At 40.0% G+C, this 27,329-nt stretch overlaps 1 protein-coding gene across 2 annotated transcripts in view; it reads right to left on the bottom strand.

The window, feature by feature from the left end:
• The window catches only part of LOC129731141 (synaptogenesis protein syg-2), an 827,904-nt gene that overhangs the window by 97,732 nt on the left and 702,843 nt on the right, over positions 1-27,329 (bottom strand). For both annotated transcript variants that reach the window (XM_055690922.1, XM_055690921.1), the window contains exon 14: positions 11,960-12,181. In XM_055690922.1, coding sequence (XP_055546897.1) covers positions 11,960-12,181 — 222 coding nt within the window. The remainder of the gene's footprint in view (positions 1-11,959; positions 12,182-27,329) is intronic.

Consider the following 27,329-nt stretch of genomic DNA (forward strand, 5'->3'; position numbering starts at 1 on the left):
ACTCTAACATGTTCAGTCGTCTTCAAAATGTCGCCGAAACATTAGGAACTGTGCACCCGTATTGTACAATTCTTCCAAGCAAATGAAGATCGTGAAAAAAACACACTGTGAACATCTTTACGAGTGAAAAGCACCGATATCCACCGATATTATACCGTATCCTGGCTACCATGGCAGTAATGCGGAAGACCTCCGCTGTTTACAAGTATTACGACAACGTATAGACCGTTCCGATAATTATAAATACACTTACGATCAACCGTCATTTCAAATAACGTGCAGTATTTAACCAAACGTTGGCTGCGTCCTGTTGTTTACATCCAAAAGAAATAGATGCTGTCATTTTTTCTAACATTTAGTGCGAAATTTTGAAAATGCGTGGCCTTTCTCCCGAGCAAAGAAAGCGAATTGTGCACAAATGGGGCACCGTGAGTGGTCTTTCTATAAAAAAATTAGCCAGAGAAGAAGATATAAGTGTCGGAGCAGTTCAAACCGCATTGCGGAAGTATTGTGAAGAGTGCACATTTACTGATGCCCCAAGACGTGGTAGAAAACCCAGGCCTGTTGATCCCACAATGGACAAAGTGGTTAAGGAATACTACAAGCGGCATCCTTCAGTATCAGTACGAGATGGGGCGAGAAAGCTTGGAACCTCGGCGAGTAACGTTATGCGTGCCAAGGGAAGAATGGGTCTGCAGACCCGTTGGAAGCAGAAGCAGCCAAAACGAAATCCAAAACAAGCTGAATCTGTGAAACCGAGAGCTCGGAAGCTTTATGACAAACTTCTGACCAGAAAAATGGGGTGTGTTATCATGGATGACGAAACGTACATAAAACTGGACTATAAGACTCTGCCAGGACCGCAATTTTATACATCACCGAAGGGAAAGGATGTCCCTGGACCAGTGAAAGCCATTTACACCGAAAAATTCGGCAAGAAGGTAATGGTTTGGCAGGCCATTTGTGAATGTGGGAAAATATCTCGTCCATTCATTACGAATGACACAATGAATGGTAAAATTTACGTGAAAGAGTGTTTTCAGAAAAGGTTGTTACCCATGGCTAAGCAGCATAACAATCCTCCAATCTTTTGGCCCGATCTTGCTTCCTGCCATTACTCTAAGGATGCACTAGGGTAGTATAAAACAAACAAAGTCACATGTGTCCCAAAGGAGATAAATCCTCCAAACTGCCCTGAAATTCGTCCTATTGAAACTCTTTGGGCTTTGACCAAGGCAAAGCTGAGGAAATATGTCAAACCAGCGGACAATGTTGAAAAATTTAAAAAAAGATTGGCTTAAAGTGGTTAAAATGGTCGGAGAACACACTGTGCAAAGCTTATGAGTAGTGTTAAGAGAAAAGTTAGAGAACTCGCGTATCCTACGAAAAATAATCCCAACTTGAATTGAAACTGGAAAGAAAACACTTGTTATCTATATTTCAGAATAAAATGACCCGGAAAATCCTGTACTTTTTGTTTTATTCAAGAAAGAAGATGTATTTATAATTTTCGGAACAGTCTATAATTTGGCTCGACTCGCATATTAAACCTCATATTTTCAAGTGATACGGATATGAAAAATGGTGTAGCAAACGCTGCTCAAGAACAAATTGTTCCTCTTGATCGATATCACCCAGTTCTAGGTACTCCGTATGCAGTCTACCATCTCCATTATACGAAGGCAATACGAAGGAGATTACCATCACGACGCTCTTGTTTTCCGGCGAAGTGAATATGCTGCTCTAAATATCCTACTTGAGCAGGTTGAGTGTATCACTGCTCGCTTCAATCGAATTGTATCACTCAAACGGTTCCGCGCAACAGACCTCCAAGAAAATCAGTCTAATCTGGTCTAATCTCCGTCTTATTAAACGTGGTCGAAACCGCTCCAAGTTATTGAAACTTTAAACCTTCGAAAGAGTACTGTGGATACGATCGCTTTCTGTATAAACATTGTGTAATGTTAAAACATGATGATCTCCGAAATAAACCTAGGAGGTTCTGAAGTTTTGTGAACTTAAACCGCAAGGAGAGTGGCCTTCCCACAATTTCATGCATTCAGGAGAAGTATCAGCTAACACTACACGAATCAAGTGCGATCTTCTTTTGCTACATTTCAAAGATATTTCCCAAGGACGTCATCGATTCCACCATTTTCGAAATCTCAGATTTGATGGTTGAGTCTGCAATACAAAAACTCAAGTCATCATTCAAACCAGGCCCGGATATTGTACCCTCATGTGTAAGAGAAGTTGCGCCTCTCCGGCTCCGCCTCGGTCTCTAAAATTGGTGTACCAATTCTCTTCTGTTTGGAAATTTTCCTGGAATAACTTTTCCTGGAATCATTGTCAGCAGATTCAAAGTGTTTCGAATTCATTGTTCGTGCAGAAATTACATCAGTCCATCACAACACGGATTTTCCCCGAAGCGATTAATAGAAAGCAAGTTTTGCGAACTCTCATCGAATTGTATCGGAGCTACGCAGTGTACACCAATATTAGGGCTGCATTCGACGCAGTAAATTATGACATACGTTTTGCTTGCTTTTTTCGACTAGGGATGTGCAACTGGCCTTGTCCATATCTGAGCAACAGATTTCTCTGCATAAAAATTGGTTTACAAGAATCAGCTACTTTTTGTTGTTGTTCTGGCGTGCCCCAAGGAAGCAACTTAGGACTTCTGTTGTTTACATACTTTGTTTTTAACCAACATTGAATTTCTTCTGCTAGATGATGTATACTCATCTACGCTGACGATTCGAAAATATATCTTGTGGTAGAAGTTGAAGCTGACTAGAGAACTGCAGAAACTAATAGATCGTTTGAATTTTGATGCACTAAATACGCATGTTAAGGTTGTCGGGAGCAAAAAAATATTTCCGTGGTGGTTCGACACCCCTCCTTCTTTTCAAAGGAAGGGTACAAATCGAACATAAATTTCTAGGGAGGTTTGGCACTCCTCCGTACTCTGGAAAGGGGAAAGGTGTATCAGACAATTTAAACAGATATTTCAACCAGTTTTTTCGGTATACAGCCTAAAATGATCGGAATGATGCACAGGAGCCAAAAATCTACTCTAAACGCCATTTTTAAATTTAAGATGGAGCTTCCGGTTTATGAAAAACAGCTCAACATGACCGAATAGCACCCAAGTTGGGTGCTTCCGGAACCAAAATGACGCTCAGAGGCCGAAAATTGTCTACCAATGCCATTCTGAAATCCAAGGTGACGACTCCCGGTTTCTGGGAAACAGTCTAAAGTAACCGAACTCAATATGGATTGTGTTGATGCACAGAAGCCTAAAATCAACCCCAGCTACCATTTGAAAAGCTAAGATAGCGATTTCCGGTTTTTAAAAAACAGCCGAAAATTACTGAATACTATTCAATATGGATATTTCACGAATTGAGGTGATGTTCAGAATATGTTGTCATTCCGATGAAAACAATCATTTCAAACGATTTTTCTTTTGACTTTGATCGTATCCAATATTCGATTCGTCCTGCATTTGCAGATTATATACAAATTGCAATGAATTAATCAATTTGGAATGTTCAAAATTATTTTGATAAAGGAAAAAATGGGCCGGACGAAGCTTGCCGGGCTAGCTAGTCAATAATAAAAAGTGCCGAAGATTTCAACGATCCCACGTGTTTGCGAGTTTTATTTTGCTCTATAGTAAGACCAATTCTGGCTGGTTATTTTCTACGCGGCACGTATCCCCCGCGTAAAAACCGACTTTAGTGTACACAATACAAAATCAACAACAAGGATTCGGTAAGTCAGCGAAAAAACACATTTTGCGCTCTAACTTTTCTATTTAAAGTTTTATCTCAGAACTGTCTTTGAACGACTTCTAGAGCTTCTTACGAGAAACAATTTGCAATGCTGACATCGTATATATCTCAATTTTAGTCAAAGTTATTAATATTTTTCATAATAAAATATGCGTTTTTCATTTGTATGTCATTCTTTTTGGGGCAAACATAAAAAATATTTCTTTCTCTCAGTTTGCTACCTCTCTTAAAATCAGTTTTTTGTCTATAACTTTTTCTATGATTGTCAAAACAATAAATTTTATAAAGTCTTGAGAAAATCTTAGCTGAATGAACAAAATCTTAGAACATAAAATCAATTTTTCACAGTCAAATCTAGAACGATCACGATTTTTCGAGTTTAGACCCCTGTGCACTGTGGGATGTTCAAATAAATCTTTCCACCAATTGTTACTGCCTTGAAATAAAACCCTTGGAATGCGTAGAAACTATTTTGGAAGTTATTTCATAAAATGGTGGTTGAAAAACGTGCTTTACAATCAGTATGTCGTCGATTTTATATCACTGTTTTGTACTTTACGACCTTCAAAAGGGCATTACTCAAAAATGTACCGTACGATGATTTTGAAATTTTGACCAGAGATTCTGGACGTCATAACGAATCGAATGGTGTACTCAGATTCTTTGGTGCATTTTTTTTATAATAACGGTCTGTGGGAGCACCGTGAGGGTGTTTCGTAGTACCTGAAAGTTGACTCGTATGCAGCTCTCGTTTCCTAATGCCGCGTACCTCTAATAGCTTTACTTCACTCGCTACCGTGTGACGAACAAGAATGAAACTGAATTTTCTACACGCAGTCTTTTGTATCGAGTTGAGCGTAGATTTTTGCATTGAAGGCGTGGCCACGCAGTCTCGAGAAAGAGAAACGAAACAAAACACCTCCGGTACTACTGAGTGATATAGATAAGCACAAAAAGAAAGTTTGTGCTTTCCCGATGCGAGATTACATATTGCTGCGATAAACTGTTTATAGGCCACACTACCGTTTATCTTTGGTGCCCTGGTCGTTATTGTAAAAATGATTATTGATAATTACATGAACATTTCACACTAGTAGTAGTTGTGAAAATTGTCTAAACTCTTATCTTCAAGCATTCATAGTTCTGAAAAGAACTGATTCGATATTTTTCTACTAGAAATGTGTGCTACAGAACGCTGATGATCGCACCACCGGTAGTATCGAATATTTTGCTTGGCCGCACATAATAAATATGCTCTCCGCTCTATCCTCCGGTAGCTGTGCCAGCAAATAAAGGTAAGGTGTTCCGCAGTGCCTGAAAGTTGACTCGTGCGCAGCTCTCGTTTCCTAATTTCGCGTACTTCTAACAGCCATGCTCCACTCGCTACCGTGTGATGAACAAGAATGAAGCTGAAGATTCTACACGCAGTCTTTTGTATCGAGTTGAGCGTAGATTTTTGCGTTGAAATCGTGGCCACGCAGTCTCGACAAAGAAAAACGAAACAAAATACTTTGTTGAGCCAGAATATGTAGGCAGTGGAATTTATTCCGTCCATGTTTTTGTTATCCGTGCAAGGAAAGCAAGGCAATAGCGAGGGAAATGTATCTTTTCACCTATTTTCACCATTAGCCAGTAAAGCAACAATGTTAAACAATATATCTAACAATTGTCACACATTTTATCTATCCACCGACAAATAAATAACTAAGATGAATTAGGTCGTTCGCTTGGCTATAATCGATTGAAATCTGACGCAGTTCATCTGCCAGTTTCATTTTCAATTTTACTAAATGTAGTCTAGCATAGAAAACAAAGACGTAGTCCTACGTCAAAATGATGTAACGTCTCTGGAAAGACGATTATAGTTCGACGTCACAGCAGAATTTTGAACTTCTCATGTCTTTTATAAGTTAACGCTTGCACGAACAAAATTTTTCCTCAGTCGCACATCGGCAATATGCAACACGCAACAGTTACACTCTTGCCATTCAACACGAGAAAAACTTGATGGTCTTTCTTCCAAGCACACTCGGCAATCTTGTTTAATTTCTTATCGTTGCAAATTGTCACTTGCATGATTCGCGTTCCGTTGTTATCTCGGTAGCATTTCTTCTCATTTTCAGGCCAACAATCCAAGCCAATTTCAGTCGAAAAATAAATGAAAATCTTATCATATCGTCAATCAATTACCAGTCTTGGACTATACGTCGTTAAGAGCATTTTAATGCATAGATCTTAAAAATTTTGGCAAATCATCCAACTTCATAGTTTGCTATCTGTCAAATAAAACTCGTGATTTTCCTTTATTCCATGCGTTTGATCGAAACCAAAAAAATCGTATCTAGTAAAATGAACAGCATGAAAAGACATAATTGACAGTTGTTGAATCTACTCAAATCGATAGTGCCAGCTGAGTTATACAGCATATAGAATAGACTTTCTAGTCCATCATCGCACTAACGTTCAATCAGCCAATTTAAGCCCGCTATCAAAGCTGCTGGCAGCCTCACAGCTAGTTTGCCTTTTGCGAGTAGCTTTCGAACACATAAACCCCTCTGTGGCGTACACTGTTAACTAATCAAACTTTTGACTATAAATTAATGCAGTTCATTGAATTTGCTGCCATTAGGCGCGCTCATATCTCAGCATCCAAGCCCGAAAGTCACACTGACACTATTCGTCACATACAGTCGCATACACAAAGCGCATATTATACCAGGGTTGGAACATACACCAGATAATACGTACCTATTCACATGCAACGAAGGCCCTACCAAGCCGACAACCGAGCGAACCAAGTTTCAAATCTAATTATCCTAAGCGGCACAGATGTCATCTCGAATTCTCTCCATTACGATACCATCGGAGGCTGCTTCAGGTCCGCACGTATACGCTGCGCACAAGCCGGGACGATGCGGAAATCTACAGCTACACTCCATGTCCATGTCATTTTGTCTCAAACGTCGTCATCTTGGTGATGGGAAGTAACTCGACCCAATGTCCTCGTTACTGTAGCTGTAAGTGTGTGTGTATGCGTTGCTTTGCACCAAATTATGTTCGAGGCGATTATCAAACTGCAATTCTTTTGAATTCATTTTATGAAGTAATGGAAAATTGCTTGTTACAGACTTTTGCAAATTAGTTTTTTTTAATTAATTCTATTCACCAAATGTACTTCACAAAATGCGTGGATTCTGTTTTCGAAATTATATAATTGGAAAAACTGACCAACATTGCCTATTTTAGAATGTCCGGCTGGGCCAAGCGAGTACCGTGACGACACTATAGTGCAGATGAGACTTGCTGGCCCTCGCTAAGCTCCGAACGTGCTGGGTAAAAAGCTGTATAATCTTAATTAATACCATTATACTGTATTAGATTTAATCCGTGGTAGGATTCAAAAGGTATAAATTTCTGAACACTCAGTGGGAACCCGATGCGAAGCCGGACGGACGGTGTTACTGCTAATGCCCAGCGCGCCATTGTGACCAGTTTATCGATTTGAAAGCCATTGAAAAAAAAAACTGATTCGTTTAATAATTTGCCGAGTTACAAGATCGATGTGGTTGAATCAATTAAAGGGAGGCCAAATAGTTGAATCCTTTGGAAGGCGAACTAAAAGCATAAAGTATTTCGGTCTTAATGTACAACACTGCTGCTTTTAATAAGCTCAGGGTGGAAGCTGTGGTTTGCAGTAGGCAAACTTAATCACAGCACCAGTGGGTTGCGGCAATCCAAACAGTTTCATCCCAAAGCAGGAATGTTGGGATTGGATTAGGTCGAAGACAGCGGTAAATAGTTTTACTGCCTATCCGGATACTGTAGGGGCGCTTTTCAAATGCAAAACGAAAATAGTGGACAGAGCAATAATAAAGTATTAGACTAAGCTTTAGAAGGCCTTGAACTGGGATTGGATTACAACTCCGAAACTCATTTAACGAAACATTCTAAAGGACCTTTTCACTTCAGGAAATGTCCTTCGGTTTGAACGCTAAACAAAAAGTGATAGGTTATACTTGAAATAGAAAGCTTTTTGGTTTGAGCTTGCAAGGCATCGTTACTCTCAAGATAATTCAAAATAATTTTTTATGCACTTCTTGTTTCGAACACAAACAATGTAATTGAATAAACAAAATCGTTTGTGGATTTAAACCTAAGAGTTTTTAATGCAATTTGTTATTGGACGAGTAGATGGTTATTCAAATTTTGATACGAATTAGAGAAATTACAAATAGTTATAATAACGATCCACAATCTAATTCGATAGCCAGAACAAATCGTTTTTTAAATTCTCAGCACGAATTCTAAGACCAAGTTCACAAACGAAGTTCTCAGTGATGGCTCTTAAACTGAAGTTTCCAAAACCTTATTTCTAGACTATGGAGCCTGATCAAGTTCTGAGACGAAGAACGCGAACGAATATCCCAGGCCAAGTGCTCAAAACTTGTTCTTAGACCACGTTCAGAGATTAAGCTCTCAGACTATGCTCTCAGTCTAAGTTCTTAGCCCGAGTTTGCTCTCAGAACAAGTTTTTCGGACCAAGTTCTCAAAGCAACTTCTCAGACTAAGTTCTCGAACCATGTTTCAAGCCAAGTTTCGGATGATGTTCTCAGACACAAAGACGCAAACACTCAGTTCTTCTAGTTGTCGGACCAAGTTATCGGTCTAAGTTATCGGACCAAGTTTTCATACTAAGTTATCGGACCAAGTTATTAAATCAGGTTATCGGATCAAGTTGTCGGACCAAGTTACCGGAACGAGTTATCGGACCAAGTTATCAGATCAAGCTGTTCGACAAAGTGTTCAGACCATGTTGCCGGACAAAGTTGCCGCTCCAAGTAATCGGACCAAATTATTAAGCTAAGTTAACAGACCAAGTAATCGGACCAAGATATCGGACCAAGTTATCGGACCAAGTTATCGGACCAAGTTATCGGACCAAGTTATCGTTACGTTCAAGTTACGGACGAAGTTATCAGACCAAGTTATCGGACCAAGTTATCGGACCAAGTTATCGGACCAAGTTATCGGACCAAGTTATCGGACCAAGTTATCGGACCAAGTTATCGGACCAAATTATCGGACCAAGTTATCGGACCAAATTATCGGACCAAGTTATCGGACCAAGTTATCGGACCAAGTTATCGGACCAAGTTATCGGACCAAGTTATCGGACCAAGTTATCGGACCAAGTTATCGGACCAAGTTATCGGACCAAGTTATCGGACCAAGTTATCGGACCAAGTTATAGGACCAAGCTATCGGACCAAGTTATCGGACCAAGTTATCGGACCAAGTCAACGGACCAAGTTATCGGACCAAGTTATCGGACCAAGTTATCGGACCAAGTTAACGGACCAAGTTATCGTTACGTTCAAGTTACGGACGAAGTTATCAGACCATGTTATTGGACCAAGTTATCGGACCAAGTTATCGGACCAAGTTATCGGACCAAGTTATCGGACCAAGTTATAGGACCAAGTTATCGGACCAAGTTATCGGACCAAGTTATCGGACCAAGTCAACGGACCAAGTTATCGGACCAAGTTATCGGACCAAGTTATCGGACCAAGTTAACGAACCAAGTTATCGAACCAAGTATTCGGACCAAGTTATCGGACCAAGTTATCGAATCAAGTATTCGGACCAAATTACCGGGCTAAGTCATCGGTTCAACTTATTGGGTGAAGTTATCGGACCAAGTTGTCAAAGCAAGATGTCAAACCATGTTCAGGGCAAGGGACCATGCTCATAGACCAAATTGTTAAACTAACTTATTTACATATTCAAGGCCAATATCTGAGACCACGTTCACAGACTAAACTCTCAGACCAAGTTCTCAGATTAGGTTTTTAGGATAAGTTCTGTGGCCAAATTTTCAGTCCAGGTTCTCAGACCACGTTCTTAGGTGAAGCTTTCAGACTAAGTTCTCAGACAGTTTCTCAAAAAAACGTGCTTAGACCATGCTCTCAATTCGAATTTCTAGGCATAGTTCTCAGACTAAGTAACCAGAGGAAGTTTTCGGACCAAATTTTCAAGCTCATTTCTCAGACTAATATTACAAACCTAGTTTCGGACCGAGATCTAAGACAACTTTCTCAGACCTCTCACTCTCAGATCAAGTTCTCAGACTAAGTTCTCAAACCGAGTTCAGACACAGTTTTTAGACCAGGTTCTTAGTTTAAGTTTTTAGTCCAAGCTCTCAGATTAAGATCGCAGATCAAGTTTATAGACCAAGTTCTCAAATTAGCTTATCAGATCAACTTCTCAACTTGAGTTCTCAAAGCAAGTTCTCAGATCATATTCTCAGGCCAAGATCTGAGACCATGTTCTCAGACCAAACTCTAGTCCAAGTCCAAGTCCAACCCAAGTAACAATCAAAATGCTTCAAGAATTTATTCTGGTTTTGTTTTTGTTTCAAGTTAGCTTGCATTGAAGCCTTCGATTGTAAGTAGATTTTATTTGATAGTCATGAAATATGTTCTGCAAATGGGCTTTACAACCCTTAATATGTCTTTCGTAACACAACTTAGCTTCACAGTTTTAAAATGGTCATAAATTTGTTTTATATTGAGTTTTATAACAACTAAATAAAACCAGAAATATAAAACCCGTGAAGTTGTATATAAGTCCCTCTTAAAGCTAAGATAAATTTCTAAGCTGTAATTTCATTTCGAACAGCATTTGTTATGGCAACCCCGCCATGTAGGTTATAATTGTGGCTTGTATAAAACTTGATGATCGGAACATAACCAGACGAATGCTATGATAGGTTTACTTGAATTATGATATGCTATGTTCTGATCAAATTATGAGAATTAGCTATGACGAAGATTTTGAATACGTCCGAGGTTTTATTCTAAATTAACATGTCGTATTGAGTGGAAAAATTGCAAACTTTTGTAATTAAATTTGAAATCAGCATTTTTTTACGAGAATAACGAAACCACACCAAAAATCTAATGATAGATAGCGGCATACATTTAACAAAATACTCCAAATCAGGGCATTTATTTAATCATCACCTTAGTTCAGAGGAATTAAATTTTAATTTTATATTGATTTCCTGCAGAATTCCTGCGGCTCGTATAATTTGCGATAAAATTCGTGGCCGGTTTCACCATAAATATTTCATGGCATGTGTTTTCACATGCACGAAAACAATTCAAAGGCAATAATATATTTATTAATCAATCAAGATGGAAATAAAAATTTACACAATTTTGTTTTCACGACACTGTTGGAAAAAACCGCTGTCATAGAGAAACAAACTCAAAATAAAATTTTACGATTTCAATTATTACGATGCCTCAAATGCGACACTAATAGGCATTTTAATTCTACATTGATGTTAATCCGGGGCAAACAAGCGAGCTATATCATCGAATTCCTCATGCAAACGCAAACATGAACCACTAAATCGAAACCATTGTTTTTAAAATGGCAAATTGGTTTGTCATTTATTTCATTTGCTAAATAATTCACCAATTGACTCAAGCAGATGAATGCCAGCTTTGTCTGGCAATCATTGCGTATTCTGTGTGCCACAACAAAGACCGCTTGTTACCTCTCTGCTAGTTGACAAAATTTAACTCCCCCCTCTCGCCGCAGCGCTCCACCATTAAGTTGAGAATTTTCCCCGGAGAGGCAAGCCTGCTCGGGGTTCGTCGTCATTCAATTACCGGTCCGAAATGAAAGTGCGCTTTGGTGCATAATTAATTACCTCGCCCGCCATGCATTCCCTCCCTTTCCAGAGTGTTGCTGTTTCTCGTTTGTGGTGCGCCCGGGTCTGTCGGGTTCGGGGGTTCTAAATTAAGTGTACTCTGTTCCCGCATGCGTTTCCCCTCCCGCTGCGGACATTGTAATTAAAAGTTTTCAAGTCCAGCACAAATTTATATTCTGCTTCGCATATGTTTCAACCGGAACAATTGTGTCAGTTGTTACCCGCAGATCGATTTCTATTGCGGGTGACTGCACTTTGGCTAACCCGCGGATAACACCCAGGCTCTGGCACTTGCATGTGGTCAAATCCTGAGCCAGGGCCCGCGTATCCTGGTTGGAATCAATTTCAAACGATTTCAAAATGGCTTTTGAGTTAGGAAGATGCGCAGCCAGCAATTCGGCCCCACCCGCGGTTTCGTCCCTCAACAGATCTTCCTTACCTGTTTGCTTTTCCGCCGGCTTCAACGTGTAGGCATGCATCAGGATCGGCTCACTGCGGCCACGCATATTGGTTGCATAAATGACGATTTTCAGCAACCGGCCCGAATCCAGCCCACCGACGGTAAACGTCGGTATCCGGGATGACACGTTGGCCAGCAGCATGTGCGACTGCTGGTCATAGATCTCCATCACGAACCACTGCCGCTGACCTCCGTCGAAACCTGTAAAGGTAGAAAGATAGAAAATTATTACATTGCTGTGAGTAGTGCATCGGTGCGCTTTCCGAATTCCGAGTACGGTTTAAACATGTAGCCAGAACGATGACCAAAATCTGTTATTTTCTATGAACTGTTGATGTAAGCGGGAAATTTGGCGAATTCAACCAAAGATGATGTTGAATAGTTAATCTTCCCGCACCCACTGTGCGATGCATGAGCGAAACCGAAAAAAAACTGGAATTTCACAAATTCGGTCTACGGGTCGTAAATTGGGATTTGGTTTATGCGGTATGCAATAAACATAGCAAACTAACCAACGAGGCACTTGTCTGTGCGTGAATTGAGGGTTGGCTGGTTTCCGTACCGTACGGTGGTAATTCAATGGAACAATTACTTTCTGATTTGCAGGCAATGGTTTTGTCTAATTCGCAAAACACATTTCCATCAATTGCTACCCTCGAGGGCGAAACGATTATTGGCGATCCATAATTAGCTGCGGGATGATGTATCAATTGGTTTCGATTGTATTTTTCGAATTTCGAGCCCATTAACGGGCAACATTCGATTTACAATTGCGTAATCATTTCCGATCAGGTAACCTTTTTTTTGACCGCCTAAAAATTATTGTTGATTTACAGCGGTTGGAGATAATTTAGCAATGAAATTAGAGTTCGAGGGAAAACCATGAATAAAATAAATTAACTGTTGAGCAATATGTTCTGATGCAATTAACATTTGGAACATAAATTTCATTAGGAAAGGGGATTAGGGGCATGATGAGTACCCTAGTTTGGCATTAATTTTAGAACATTGCTCGTATACTATATACAATTTAAATGCAATGAATACATTACTTATTTTTAATGAATAAAAACAATTTCTACAGTTATGTCCAGTTAACTCATGACAATATATCGGTATATGATAATTGCAGGAGCTACGATGCTTGTAGAATAAGTTATATCAGTCAATGTTGAGTCTGTCGTCAGATATTCAATCAATTTGAGATAAGAAACTCGTTCTCAAAGCATCGCTGCGCCCCACGGTCTTTAGAATATGTATTGACATATTTTTAAGAGTCGGATGGATATCTCTGGAGAATAAGTCTTAAAAAGTAATTTTCTCATATGAAATCGTATGAAAACATAAAAAATTAATAAATTCTCGCAGTTGATAGGATCCATAAAAAACACGAAAGGTGCATTGGAGCTGACATTTATTTTTTGTTCCACCCTAATATCTCCTTCTAGTTTCTAGATTTCAAAATGGTTTCTGAAATATCGATATTGAAGGGTTTTAAACAGTTTCCTCAATTTTAACAAGCTTCCTCTTGCTTTTTGTCATCCGAATTCCGAAAATACCCACTTTTCGTTGGTTTTCAGACCCCGAAAGTTGTCATCTTGGTTTCGGAAATACCAATAATGGGGATGAACGTTTTCCACAGTTTCAATCAGCTCACAGAAAAACGGAAGTCACCATTTGGGATTTAACAATGGTGTCTAATATCATTTTTCATTCTCATGACATCAGCTTTCGGCCTCCAGTTATGGCAAAAGCGAAGCAAAGCCTTGGTGCAACATTCAGATTCGGAACTTGACCTTCTGTTTATTTATACACAGACTTCGCAGCCGACTGTTTAGTGTAAAGGACAATTGTGGGGCTAGTGCTACGAGCCTTCTGACACTAACAGTCTCTCCCGAGCCGAGATTCGAACCTACGTCGATTGGCTTGCTAGGCCAGCATCATACCTCGGGACCATCTGGGGGATCCAGTTATGGCAGAAGCCCTCAAATTCGTCGAATTCATCCAAACAGTTTCCATCATGCTTGAAAAATCTCGACGTTATTTTTAATTAAGATACTTTTCTTCCTCATGGTTTGTACCTCCCTATTTTCAGTTTTTTATGACAATGAAATAACACATGTTTGTTCAATGAAAGAATACGTATGCCAGGTTTGGTAAAAATTGATGATACGATTAGGCCGTAAATCAACCCCAGTTGCCGGTTTCAGGCCCTTTTCAGGGTCATCATATCATTTCCAGAGATTAACATATTTATTAGTAGTGTTGGATAAAATCTTTTAACATTTATATAAGATAAGCACTGGCCAATGCACATGCTGATGCTGCCGCTACCGCACCAAGGCTGCTTTTAAATAAAGGAAGGAAGGCTGTCGCTAATGCAGCTACCTGTTGCTGCCTAGTTAGGACCGTTCTAGTCGCCATCCACTAATAAAACAGATGGTTTGAGCAGAAACCGTCTCTTATATAGCTTGAATATTACATTTCTGGTTAACTAGGAATGTAATTTTGTCGACCATGTTAGAGGAGACAATCATTGAGCGACCAATCAAATCAATCGAAATCTGCGTTCCAACAAGGCTGGAAATTTGACCGCCCACAGGTTTGGTAAAAATTGCCAGCATCTTTTTCATTGGAGAAAGTGCAGTCGCCGTAAAATAATTGGTTTGAGCAAAGAGGGCTCTTATATAGCCCCTAAAGTGCATGCTTAATAGTTCGAATAATCAAATTACACTTTTTCTGCATTTGACGGATGCATAGATGATTTAACACTCGATTGCCGCTAGAATGAAGGCAATCCATTGAAAAATAACTGACTTATTAACATTTGAAATGGACATATTTTTCCATTTTCCGTTTTTAGATTTACATTTTACATCCCTATGTAGCCGAACTACCCGAGAGACGTAGTTCTACGTCAAACAAATTCTCAGTGAAAATTATTTTGCGAACGAGGTATGGAAATAATAATAACATTAGTAAAACTTGCATTTTTAGCGTTTCTGTGTAAGTCGAAATAACTTCAGCAGTATGAAGTCGAGCGTTGTCATGCAGTAATATCACTTTTTCGTACCTCTGCTCGTATTGTGGCCATTTTCAGAAGAGTGCTTGGCTTATACGCATCAATTGAAGACGATACCGTTCACCTGGTTTTGTGCGATTTCAACAGTTCATAATATGACTCACTCGTCAGAGGACCGTTGCTGGTGATAATTTTGTTCAACCTAGAGATGTAGGAAATGACGCGACCTGCTCTGCTCTGGTAAACACTTCTGTTAATAATGACTCTCATTCTTTAGCTTCTACACCCGAACACCCCACCACTACCGAGATCTCTGTATATTGCCAAAATTTTAACCGCATGCGAGGCGCTCACAAAATTAACGAAATTAAAAAAATGTACTATCCTGTTCATTTTCTGTTATTTTAGCAACCGAAACCAGCTGGGATGAGGGTGTTCGCAGCGAAGAAGTCTTCGGTTGCCGATATAATGTCTATAGAAATGACCGTAACTCTGATCAATTATCTGAAATGAAATCCGGTGGTGGTGTTTTGATTGCGGTGTCAGTAGACTTTAATTCAGCGCTTATCGACACTATTCAGTTTAAAGAGTTCGAACATGTTTGGGTGAAAGCAGAACTAGCAGGAGAAACACACGTATTTGTCTCTGTCTATTTCCCTCCAAATAATGCGCGGAAAGAAATCTTTGAAAAGTTTTTTTATGTTGTTGAAAATATTGCATCTGAGCTGTTACCTGAAGTAAAATTCCACATATACGGTGATTTCAACCAACGCAACATTGATTTTATTCCGGACATCGATAACCATAGCATTTTACTTCCAATTATTGGCGAAAATGAAACGCGGCAGCTTCTTTTTGATAAAACCTCTAGTCTTGGCCTTAATCAAATAAATCATGTGAAAAATGGACAAAATTGTTATCTAGATCTGTTAATGTGCAACATTAGTGAAGACTTTTTTGTGACGAATTCATTACAACCATTATGGAAAAACGAAGTTTATCATACAGCAATAGAGTTTTCTTTATTTGTGCATGTGAATAAAAGACCTGACGAATATGAATTCGAAGATGTTTCCGACTTTCAGTCAGCAAACTATGAGGAATTAAAACATAAACTAAATAGTATCAACTGGCAAGATGTATTGTTTGAAGACGGAAACGTCGATTCGGCTATAGAAAATTTTTATAAAATATTATCTGATTTATTTATTAGCGAAATACCATTGAAAAGAAGAAGACGTCATGGCAATTCCAAATACCCAGTCTGGTACAATAGACAAATTAAAAATTAAAAAATCGCAAACAAAAAGCATACAAAAAATACAAAACTCATAATAATCGTGATGCTTTAACAACTTATCTTAACATTTGTGGCGAATTAAACGATGCCATTAGTAACGCGTTTGAAGAGTTCACACTAAAAACTGAGCTTGAAATTAAATCCTGTCCAAAAAATTTTTTCAAATATGTTAAATCAAAATTCAAATCTGAAAATTTTCCTTCAAAAATACAACTGCATGACAAAGTTGAAGAGAACCCGGCATACATCTCTGATCTATTTGCTGATTTTTTCAACAAAATTATACAACTTTCTCAGAATCTGATCGTGACTATACATTCTTCACCAACTTTCCTGAGTTTCCCAACTATTTCAATATTGAACATGTCAGCGCACGCGAAATTGAAGATACTTTAAAAGCTCTGGATGCGTCTAAAGGTCCGGGACCAGACGGAATACCGCCAGCATTCATGAAACATTTAGCTAAAGAGCTAACTTCCCCAGTGCTCTTGATTTTAAATATGTCGCTGGAATCCGGTTGCTTCCCGAAATTCTGGAAAAACTCATATCTAGTGCCTGTGTTCAAATCTGGTAAAAAATCCGACATTGGCAACTATCGAGGCATAGCCATTCTTTCCTGTATACCAAAGCTTTTTGAAGCAATAATAAACAAAAAGTTATTCCACCAAAAAATAGAATTACCCCAACGCAACACGATTTTTTCAAAGGGCGCTCAACAACAACTAACTTACTCGAGTTTATCAACTTCTCTTTGAACGCAATGGATAAAGGTAATTATGTTGAAACCTTATATACTGACTTCAGTAAAGCTTTTGATCGCATTGACATACCCCTGCTTCTCTTCAAGTTACGAAAAATTGGAATTCATCCACAATTACTCAAGTGGATTGAATCTTATTTGACAGATCGTAAGCAAACAGTCAAATTTAAAGGTAGACTATCGAAACCTATTCAGGTAACCTCAGGAGTTCCTCAAGGCTCTCACTTGGGCCCTCTACTATTTATATTATTTGTAAACGACATTTCCTTTATTCTAAAACATGTAAAAACTCTTATTTATGCCGACGATATAAAACTTTTCATTAAAATTAAAAACGCTGATGATGTGAACATTTTTCGTAACGAGATAAAATATTTTTACATTTGGCGTAAAAAAAGCCTTCTTCAGCTAAACGTAAAAAAATGTAGTTCGATGGCTTTTGGTAGAAAAAGAAACATGCCAAGCAATATTATTTCCTTAGGAGATCAGGTAGTAGAGAAATGTGAACGAGTTAGGGACTTAGGAGTCATACTCGACTCAAAATTAACATTCTCTGATCACTACAATACAATTATTAATAAGGCTAGTAACATGCTTAGTTTTATAAAACGTTTCTGCTATAATTTCCAAGATCCATACACAATAAAAACACTTTATAATTTCTATGTCAGGTCACTTTTAGAATACTGTAGCATTGTATGGTCTCCGTTTTGTGCAACACATGTAAACAGAATAGAATCAGTGCAAAAACAATTTCTATTATATGCACTTCGTAATCTACGACGGACGTCATTTCCCCTACCATCATATGACGAACGCTGCAGACTTATTGACATCCAATCATTAAAAGCACGTCGTGAATTCGCAATGGTTTCATTTGTTAACGATATCGTATCTCAACGTGTCGATTCACCCGAAATATTATCAAAACTCAATTTTTATGTACCTTCTAGAAATTTGCGAACTCGGACTTTGTTTTCTTTAAATCATCAACGAAACAATTATGCTTAATACGGACCTATTAATCAAATGATGTTAGTGTATAACCAACTCTGTGAAGCAAATGACTTTTCTATGTCGAGAACTCAATTAAAACAATATTTCAATTCAACGCGCAATTTAAATCGATAGAAAACATTCATTGTAATAATCCGTCAAGTAGAGAAATTATTATTCAATTATGTATAAACTCTTTTTTTGCTTCCACTAGTATAAATAGCATATAGCATGTAAGTTAGTTTAAAACATATGTAGTCTACTTTTGTTTGACGAAAATAAATAAATAAATAAATAGAATCGACCTGATCCCACGAAATACGCAGCATTACATTTGCAGCGATGTGATCTGACATCGATAATGTCCGAGAAGTGCCGACCATCTATCAAAACGTGGTCGATTTGTGTTTCTGTTCTATTCGGTGATCTCCAGGTGAGTCTATGGTGGAGGCTATGCTGAAAGAAGGTGCTACGTATGGCCATGTTCTTGGAGGTGGCGAAGTCGATTAGTCTGAGGCCATTTTCATTCGTCAGCTGGTGTGCACTGAATCGTCCAATCACCGGTCTGTACTCCTCCTCCTGGCCAACCTTGTAATCACCGCGTTGTAATCACCGATGATGATCTTGACATCATGTTTTGGGCAGCGGTCATATTCACTCTCCAACTGCGCGTAGAATTCGTCCTTGTCGTCATCGGTACTTCCGAGGTGTGGGCTATGCACGTTGATAATACTAATGTTGAAGAAACGGCCTTTGATCCTCAACCCGCACATTCTAGGGCTGATTGGCCACCACCCGATCACCCACTTCTGCATCTCTCCCATCACTATAAAAGCTGTTCCCAGCTCATGTGTGCTTCCACAACTCTGGTAGATGGCCCTGGAAGATATGCCAAAAACTATCCGTTGTGAATAACATACGGTACCGTCGCCCGCCACGGTATAATCTCGTGCGACTGAAGCAACACGACATCGCAACACAGTACGCGTCATCGCTCGAAGCTGCACTGCCAGAAGAGGGAGAGCTTGAAGAAGCCCCTCTAGGGGATCGCTGGAATGCCGTGAAAACAGCTATCAGCAGTGCTGCGGAGGAAGTCCTGGGACACGTGCAACCGAATCGACGTAATGAGTGGTTTGACGAAGAATGTCGGCAGATTTTGGACGAGAAGAACGCAGCGCGGGCAACAATGCTGCGTAGAGCCACCCGTCAGAATGTGGAGCGATATAGACTGAAACGGAGGCAGCAAGTCCAACTCTTCAAGGAAAAAAAGCGTCGCCAGGAAGAGGAGAAATGTGAAGAACTCGAGCAGCTGCACCGCACACACGAAACACGAAAGTTCTACCAAAAACTCAACGGATCCCGCAGAGGCTTCGTCCCACGAGCCGAAATGTGTAGGGATAAGAATTGAGGCATTTTGACGGATGAACGTGGGGTGATCGAAAGGTGGAAGCAGCACTACGATGAACACCTGAATGGCGTGCAAGCAGGAGACCACAACAGGAGCGGAGAAGACGTGGTCGGTGCAACGAACGACGAAGATGTGCCACCCCCCACAATAAGCGAAGTTAAGGATGCGATCCGGCAGCTCAAGAACAACAAAGCGGCCGGAAAAGACGGCATCGGAGCTGAGCTTATTAAGACGGGCCCCTACAAACTGGCTAGCTCGCTGCATCGGCTGATCGTCGAGATCTGGGAAACAGAACAGCTACCGGAGGAGTGGAAAGAAGGGGTTATCTGCCCCATATACAAAAAGGGCGACCAACTAGACTGCGAGAACTATCGAGCGATCACAGTCCTGAATGCCGCCTACAAAGTGTTTTCCCAGGTCATTTTCCAACGCCTGTCACCATTAGCCAGCAGGTTTGTAGGAAGCTATCAGGCCGGATTCTTGGAAGGACGGTCTACAACTGACCAAATCTTTACACTGCGGCAGATCCTCCAAAAGTGCCGTGAGTTTAGAGTCCCTACACATCATCTTTTCGTCAATTTTAAAGCCGCATACGATTCAATAAACCGACAAGAGCTATGGAAAATTCTAGACGAAAACGGCTTCCCGGGGAAGCTGACAAGACTGATTAAGGCTACGATGGAGGATGTGAAGTGTTGTGTGAGAATTTCGGGTGGAACGTCGGACCCATTCGAGTCTCACAGGGGGCTCCGACAAGGTGATGGTCTCTCCTGCTTATTGTTTAACGTCGCGCTAGAGGGTGTTATGAGACGAGCGGGGTTTGACATGCGGGGCACGATTTTCAACAGATCGGGTCAATTTATTTGCTTTGCGGATGACGTGGATATTGTCGGCAGAAAATTTGAGACGGTGGCAGACCAGTATACCCGACTGAAACGTGAAGCAGATAGGATCGGACTGAAGATTAATACGTCAAAAACTAAGTATATGCTTGCAGGTGGGTCCGAGGACGACAGGGCACGCCTAGGTAATACGGTAACAATAGACGGGGATGAGTTCGAGGTGGTCGACGAGTTTGTGTACCTCGGCTCTCTGGTAACTGAGAATAACGATACCAGCCGGGAGATAAGGAGACGTATTGTCAGTGAAAGCCGTGCCTACTATGGGCTCCATAAAAAACTACGGTCGCATAATCTGAGTCTTCGCATCAAGTGTATCCTGTACAAAACGCTAATAAGACCGGTCGTTCTCTGCGGGCATGAGACGTGGACAATTCTCGAGGAGGACTTGCGAGCACTCGGAGTTTTTGAACGTCGGGTGCTAAGAACCATCTTTGGTGGTGTGCAGAAGAACGGAGTGTGGAGGCGTAGGATGAACCACGAGCTTGCGCGCCTCTACGGTGAACCCAGTATTAAGAAAGTGGCTAAAGCTGGAAGGATACGCTGGGCAGGGCATGTAGCTAGAATGCCGGATAGCTACCCTGCAAAATTGGTGTTCGCTTCAAATCCGGCGGGAACGAGAAGGCGAGGGGCGCAACTAGCGAGATGGGTGGACCAGATGGAGCACGATCTGCAAAGTACCGGGTGCCCGCGGAACTGGAGGCAGGCAGCCATGGACCGAGTGAATTGGCGGAACCACGTTATGCAGACCATGTCTTAGGACGTACGGCCATCTAAGTAAGTAAGTAAGTACATTTGCAGCATGTACATTCGGTCGGAGCCGATGACGTGCTTAACTGGCGGTTCCATTACATTTTACTTATTTGGATTGCTGCCCTTCTTGACGCAGCAAGAAAACCTTTTCCATTTTGCCGCTGTTTAATGAGTTTTTCATTAATCTGCTCATAGGTGAAAAAACTTTCAAAGTTCCTTGTTTTTGAACCATTTACAAAGTATGCAACCTCTCGGAAATGGCTTGGCAGGCAACCTCTAATACCGACGCAAGCTGTTCCTGCGTTTGGCATTGATCGTAAACATTTTTCAGCCACCGTTCTTTTAATGAAATGAGGAAAGTGACACTTCCTGCACTTTCTTCCTGACCTTTTCCTATTTAAATATCAAATCATGTTTCTTTGTTAATTTAAATTCATACAGAATGAAGGAAAAATATTGAATCAAACTTCGTTTTCAGCAAATGCGAATTGGCGACCTTTCTTATGACTCCTTCCGTCAAGTTTTGTACGGCCTTCTTGGTCACTTTGTTTGCCGCAAAAACGCCAGTTAGCCTTGAACTGCATCTTGTTGACAACGGTTTTTCGTGTCTACTTGAGATTCCGCTTGACGTTATCCCAGAATTTTTCTACAGGGTGAAGTGTTGGGAGGGTTCATGTCCTTTGGCACCATAGTCTTTTTTTCTGTAACGGCGAGATGCCAGATCCGGCACACTAAAGAGCAAATCAACGCTCATGCTATAAGAGAGCGACAAACGATTTTTATCTGTTGAGCTACCTGAACGCACTGCGGTGAAATCTGATATCTCTCTCTTGCGAGACAATGAACTATGGTGTACTTTCTCACACGTGTGGACATCACGCACAATAATTACACTGCAGAGCTTTCTGCGGTGCGTTTCACAGTTGGTTTCTTGAGCATGGCAGAAGAGGAAAAGAGATTGGGAGAAAAAAAAAAAGACTGCGTTGCTCGTGTTGCTCGTGCCGGTCGAATTTACTCTGGTGGAATACTTTTTCGCAGTGTAGCTACACGAGGACTATACTTTCGCCCGGTAGGTTTTTTTTTCACCTTCCGGACTACTCGCCAGTGGACACTGTTGTGTACTTCTGCGATTTCTCTGTAGAGTGATTCTCCCCTCTTGTTTCTATCAGATGTGGGGTGAGCTGGAAGTGTGTTTGTCTCTCTGTAAGTTGGTCGAGACACTTCGGAGTGGAGGAAGAAGCAGTGTGGTGAAAGCATTTGCTACACGCAGGCACATACTGGAAGGGTACGCGCGGTGAATTTTTTCTCCTCTCCTTTCACATACTAAGGAGAATGACAAGCATGTAGAACGGAACAACTGTGTTTCTTGAGAAAAGGCCTGACGTGTTTTTGAGCACCCCTGCACATAAATTTCCCGGTTGACGGAGCCTTCGCAAAGAAAAAGTTGCTCTTCAACACGAGATATTTTTTGCTAACTTCGACAGCTTAATGTGTTTGAAAATATCTGCCACCTTTCCTTCTTCAGTTTCCGTATAATATTCATGTCCAGGAAGCTGTTTAAAGTCTGCCTTGGCGTAAGTTTCATCATCCTGTACCACGCATTCAAACGTCGTCAGCAGCTTCACGTACAGCTTTCGAGATGGTTGTCTGGCCGACTTGTCATGATGTAGAAATCGACAGTCCGGTTCGTTTTTTGACTCGATCCACAGTTGTAGACGACACTCCCAATTGCTTGCGACATCTCGAATGGAAAGGTTGAAACTGCTGGCTACTCTTTTAGTAATTTTTGCAGCCTTCGGATTTCGGCTGGCTCCAGATCATGTCTTTTTCTTGCTAGTCGATAAACGTTCCCAAGCACTTTCAATACGTTGGTCTTGATTTGGCCACATTCAACAATTTTGTCAACTTAGTATGCGAGTAGTTTGGATTTCCGCGATGTGCGAGCAAAGTTTATAAAACATAAGACATGATAATCTACACACACACATCATAAAAATGAGGGGTGTTTAGGTTTACGTTCACGTTGAAAATATTACGCCAATTTAACGTTGGCCACTTTTAGATCAGTTTTTATGCTTTGAATTGTCATCCTGCATTGGTGAGTGGTCGAATTTCATTTATAAAATAATCTATAAATAAGCTATTTCTCATTCTTTCTCGCTGTCTTTCTTGCTCGTATTCGCGAGATCATATGCACACACACACACACGCAGGGTCGGATTTAGGCGCTGGGGGCCCTGGGCAAATTTGTTTATGAGGCCTTCTTTTTTTAAAACATTTAGAGGCAACGTTCTGGAATGTGACGAGCAAAAAAAAGGTCGTTCCAGGACTAGGTGTGCCCCTTGAATCGGAAGGCCCTGGGCATTTGCTCCCTTTGCCCCCCTCAAATCCGGGCCTGTCACACTCACAACTCTTTTACTCGCGTATTCTCGCGAGCACAACCAATCGAGTACAACAGTTTCAAGATGCATTACAATAGTTGCGGATGGGCAAAAAAAATATATCAAATAGGGTAACGGACTACTTCGGTAGCGGTTTGCTTCGGCTGGTTTTGCATTAGACTGCTATAAAAAACTTACCAAAGCAGTCCGATACTCTACATGTTCCAGTATGCGATACTTTACAGATTTCTCTCCCACGTTCGGCTGTCGGTTCACGAAGCAAAACTGGGTAGATGAAGAAAGTATATTCGTTTTCGAGCTCAGTTTTTAGAGCAATGTTAGTCGAGTACTCCTACTCGCTAGCAGGAACTCGCGTACTTTTTTTCAGTCGCTAAGTAGCAATGCAAAAAAGTTTTTGCGTGTCGGTGCGTGCTTGCTGCTACTCAGGGGAATGCATCAAGAAGAAGAAAGACTATCTCGAAAGCGTGCGTGCAAAAGACTCGAGAAGCGTAGCATGTGTCTCGTTCTCAAGCAGGTGAAAGGTCAATAGATTAGTGCATTATTTTTATTAAAAATCTTCAATAACTAAATAAATATATGAGATGAAAATAAACTGTTTTTGGTGAAATTTCGTGCTTTATAAAAGCGAACAACGTTGTAAAACACTGAAATTCAGCAAACTTGTTTTTCATGAAATGTGCCACAACTTTACCAAACAGAGTGAATTTTTATATGTACAAATGGGAAAAGTTTATTTCTTTTCTTATTGTCAGGTAGATTAAACAAAATATTGCAATTCCTATACAATGAAAAATAATAAGGGAAACAGCTTCGCTGAATACACTGCGGCTTAAAAATAATTTTTTTCTAGTCAAAATAATGTCGATCGCGGTTTTGTAGCTTTGGTGTGCGCTGTTCAAACTATGAGTGAAGTCCTGACGGCATTGGCTCTGCATGCTCCACGACAAATTAATACTAATTTCGTTTTTGTAGGTGTGTAAGATGCGTGTTTGTACACATGGTCAAAGTTGATAGCCAGATTTGATATTCAAACTTCCAGATTTTTCATAAGTAAACCCAAATTTTATTTTTCTGTCTCGCAAAGAGGTCATAACTCCAAATTTTATACAAAATATTGCAAATTTGTTACCTCAAATGTTGCGTATTTCAAGAATTTTATCAGAAAAAGACCCTTTGTCTCACGAAATGAGTGCCAGATTTTTTCCACATTTTTTGATCTGCCTAGTTATCGTTTGATCTGATTTGACAACGCTGTACATGATGACATTGATCAACTCGGGTGCAACCCTCCTGTGAATTTTGGTGCCCCTAGCCATTTCAAAAATACATCAGAAGCTCCCACTAACTCTAACGCGAACGATAACCGTGCGCCTCCTTCCACTGTTAAATCGGTGGAGACCCTAGGGCAATCGTTCGACTGCGTTCGGAAGAACGAGTTTAGGGGGAAATTTGGATCTAGGGCTCAATTTTAGAGAATTCTAGAGAAAAACTTTTTTCTACAAAATTGCATAATATGATGGAGCTCACATTCTCTTGTAACCACAAATTAAGGTAGCCCAAATTTTCGATGAAACCCAACATCTAACATTCTTATCTTTGCAGATAGAGTTAAACGATATTCTACGAGATTGTAGTTCCCTCTTAAACTTGCTTCTACAAAGCTGCGCAAAATTGTAACTTTGTAGAAGAAAGGTCTTTGTCTATCTTTCTAAATAACTGATTTAGAGCTATTGTACTAAATCACAAAACGAAAACTATAGGTGTAGCTTCAATGCTCAAACTGGAAAAAATTACATATTATAGCTATTTACCCGTTGATGTGAATGCCCTTAACCGTTTCAAAAACGCGTCAAAAGTTCATACCCACTTCAATGCGAATGTTGACCGTGCGCCTCCTTCCACTGTTAAATCGATGGAGACGCTAGGTTAACCATTCGTCGACGTTCTAGGGAACGAACTTAGAGGAAATTTTGATCTAGAGCTCGATAGCAAAATTCTAGAAAACTTTCTTCTGCAAAGCTGTTACATATGATGAGGGGTTTTTTATGTTATGACAAATTAGGATCACCAAAATTTTCTACACAGTAAAAAATATTTACATTACTTTAAATGCACATAAATGGAGCATTGGAAACCATGTAATATTCCGTGTGGTATTAAATTCACATGCAATGTAAATGAATATATTGTGAATTTGCATACAAATTTATATTCGAAGCTTTAAGTTTATATCAATTAACGTACAAATTTACATGGCGTAAAACGATTCTGTATTGTGCATTATCACCGGTGTGAAATTGTATATGTTTTTCACTTTATGTTATGTGCTTTCATTTGTATTAGTTGTAAATTTCATTTTTTGGTGCAGTGTATGAAATCGGTTGTCTAACTTTCGTTGATTTGTAGATATAATTGAAGATTGTTAAAAAAGTTTTTTCTATCTTTCAATACAGCCGATTTGGAGTTATATTATAATTCAAAGATCAAAATAAAGAGACAATGAAACAATTTTTCTGTTATTAGTTTTAAGTACGGAGATGTCATTGTTTTATTAAAAAAAACATTCTTGTGTTACTATCTATTTTGTTCTACGTTTTTTGAAAAACTTATACAAAACAAGATTCATAGAATGTGCGTTTCGATCTTCACAAGTATGCAGCTTGCGAGTTTGTATGAAGTTATGTTCATTATGCTCATATCTTGCGTCCCATGTGATGGAACTTGGTCACTTTTGAAAGAAATGATGAATGAATGATAGACCGACCATCTGTCTACAGTAGCTGTGAGCAAGGTATGTTCACATTTTTAATTTTTCTTCTGGCCGTTTGATAGTTGGTTTTGAGGTATCTGTTACTTAACATCTTGTATCCTTATATTGATAAAATCAAAAAATGTCCTATTTTGTTTAATTTTGAATTTTGAATTTTCTATGCCGAATTATTTCTGCACCTTTTGATTTATTCAGGAAAATCCACATAGCGTGCCAACAAAGTTTACCAATTAATTATGCTATGTTAACTGAAGTTTTGATTATATTCTTTTTCTCATCGCTGCGTGCTATGACCATACCTGTTACAAATAATAAACTTTTTAACTAATTTTACTTCCTATTGAAAATTCACAGCTGTTCTGGAAACCTAAACAGTAACCAATTAAAATAGTTTCAGCGCTGTTTTCACATTACACAATGCCCCCTACTAACAATTGCTAATCAGACGCGGTGACCGTCATAAAATATAACCCCTACTTCTGTGTGCGGTGAACTACGCGTCCATCGGAACGCAATCAGCGTGGCCGTAATTGAACGAAACTGACCGCAATGAATTAGATTGGAAACTTTGTCCTTTCGTAGTTATTCTCTTTTGTTCTATCGCTACAGCTGCGGAGTGGCGTTTCGAGTGTTTCAGTGGACCCCTCGATGGGTGCAGTTAGAATGCCTCGAGACGTTAAACGGAATAAAAAACTTTTGCGTCTGATCCCTTGGCTCTAGATTTTAGTGGCACTCTCGGACCCGGAATTAGATAGTAAATATATGAAGCCAGCAAGTTATCACTACAGTTTAGGCAGTAAATTAAACTTTACAAATACGAACAGACGGCGCCGGTGCTTGCTTTATCTCGTCAGGGAACAGCTTGGACGAAAACTTCCTACCGCATGCGATTCAGTCTTCGGTCGGGGTGCTATCTCCTTCTTGCAGCGGTAAACATAAAATATATGAGTCCAATTGGCACCGGGGTCCTCGAGCACACCGATCTGCTCTACTCGATGCAGTTGCAGCCGGGCGCGAACATCGCCGTTTCGGGAGGCGA

This window comes from Wyeomyia smithii, chromosome 3 (genome assembly GCF_029784165.1).
Source record: "Wyeomyia smithii strain HCP4-BCI-WySm-NY-G18 chromosome 3, ASM2978416v1, whole genome shotgun sequence".
NCBI lineage: Eukaryota > Metazoa > Arthropoda > Insecta > Diptera > Culicidae > Wyeomyia > Wyeomyia smithii.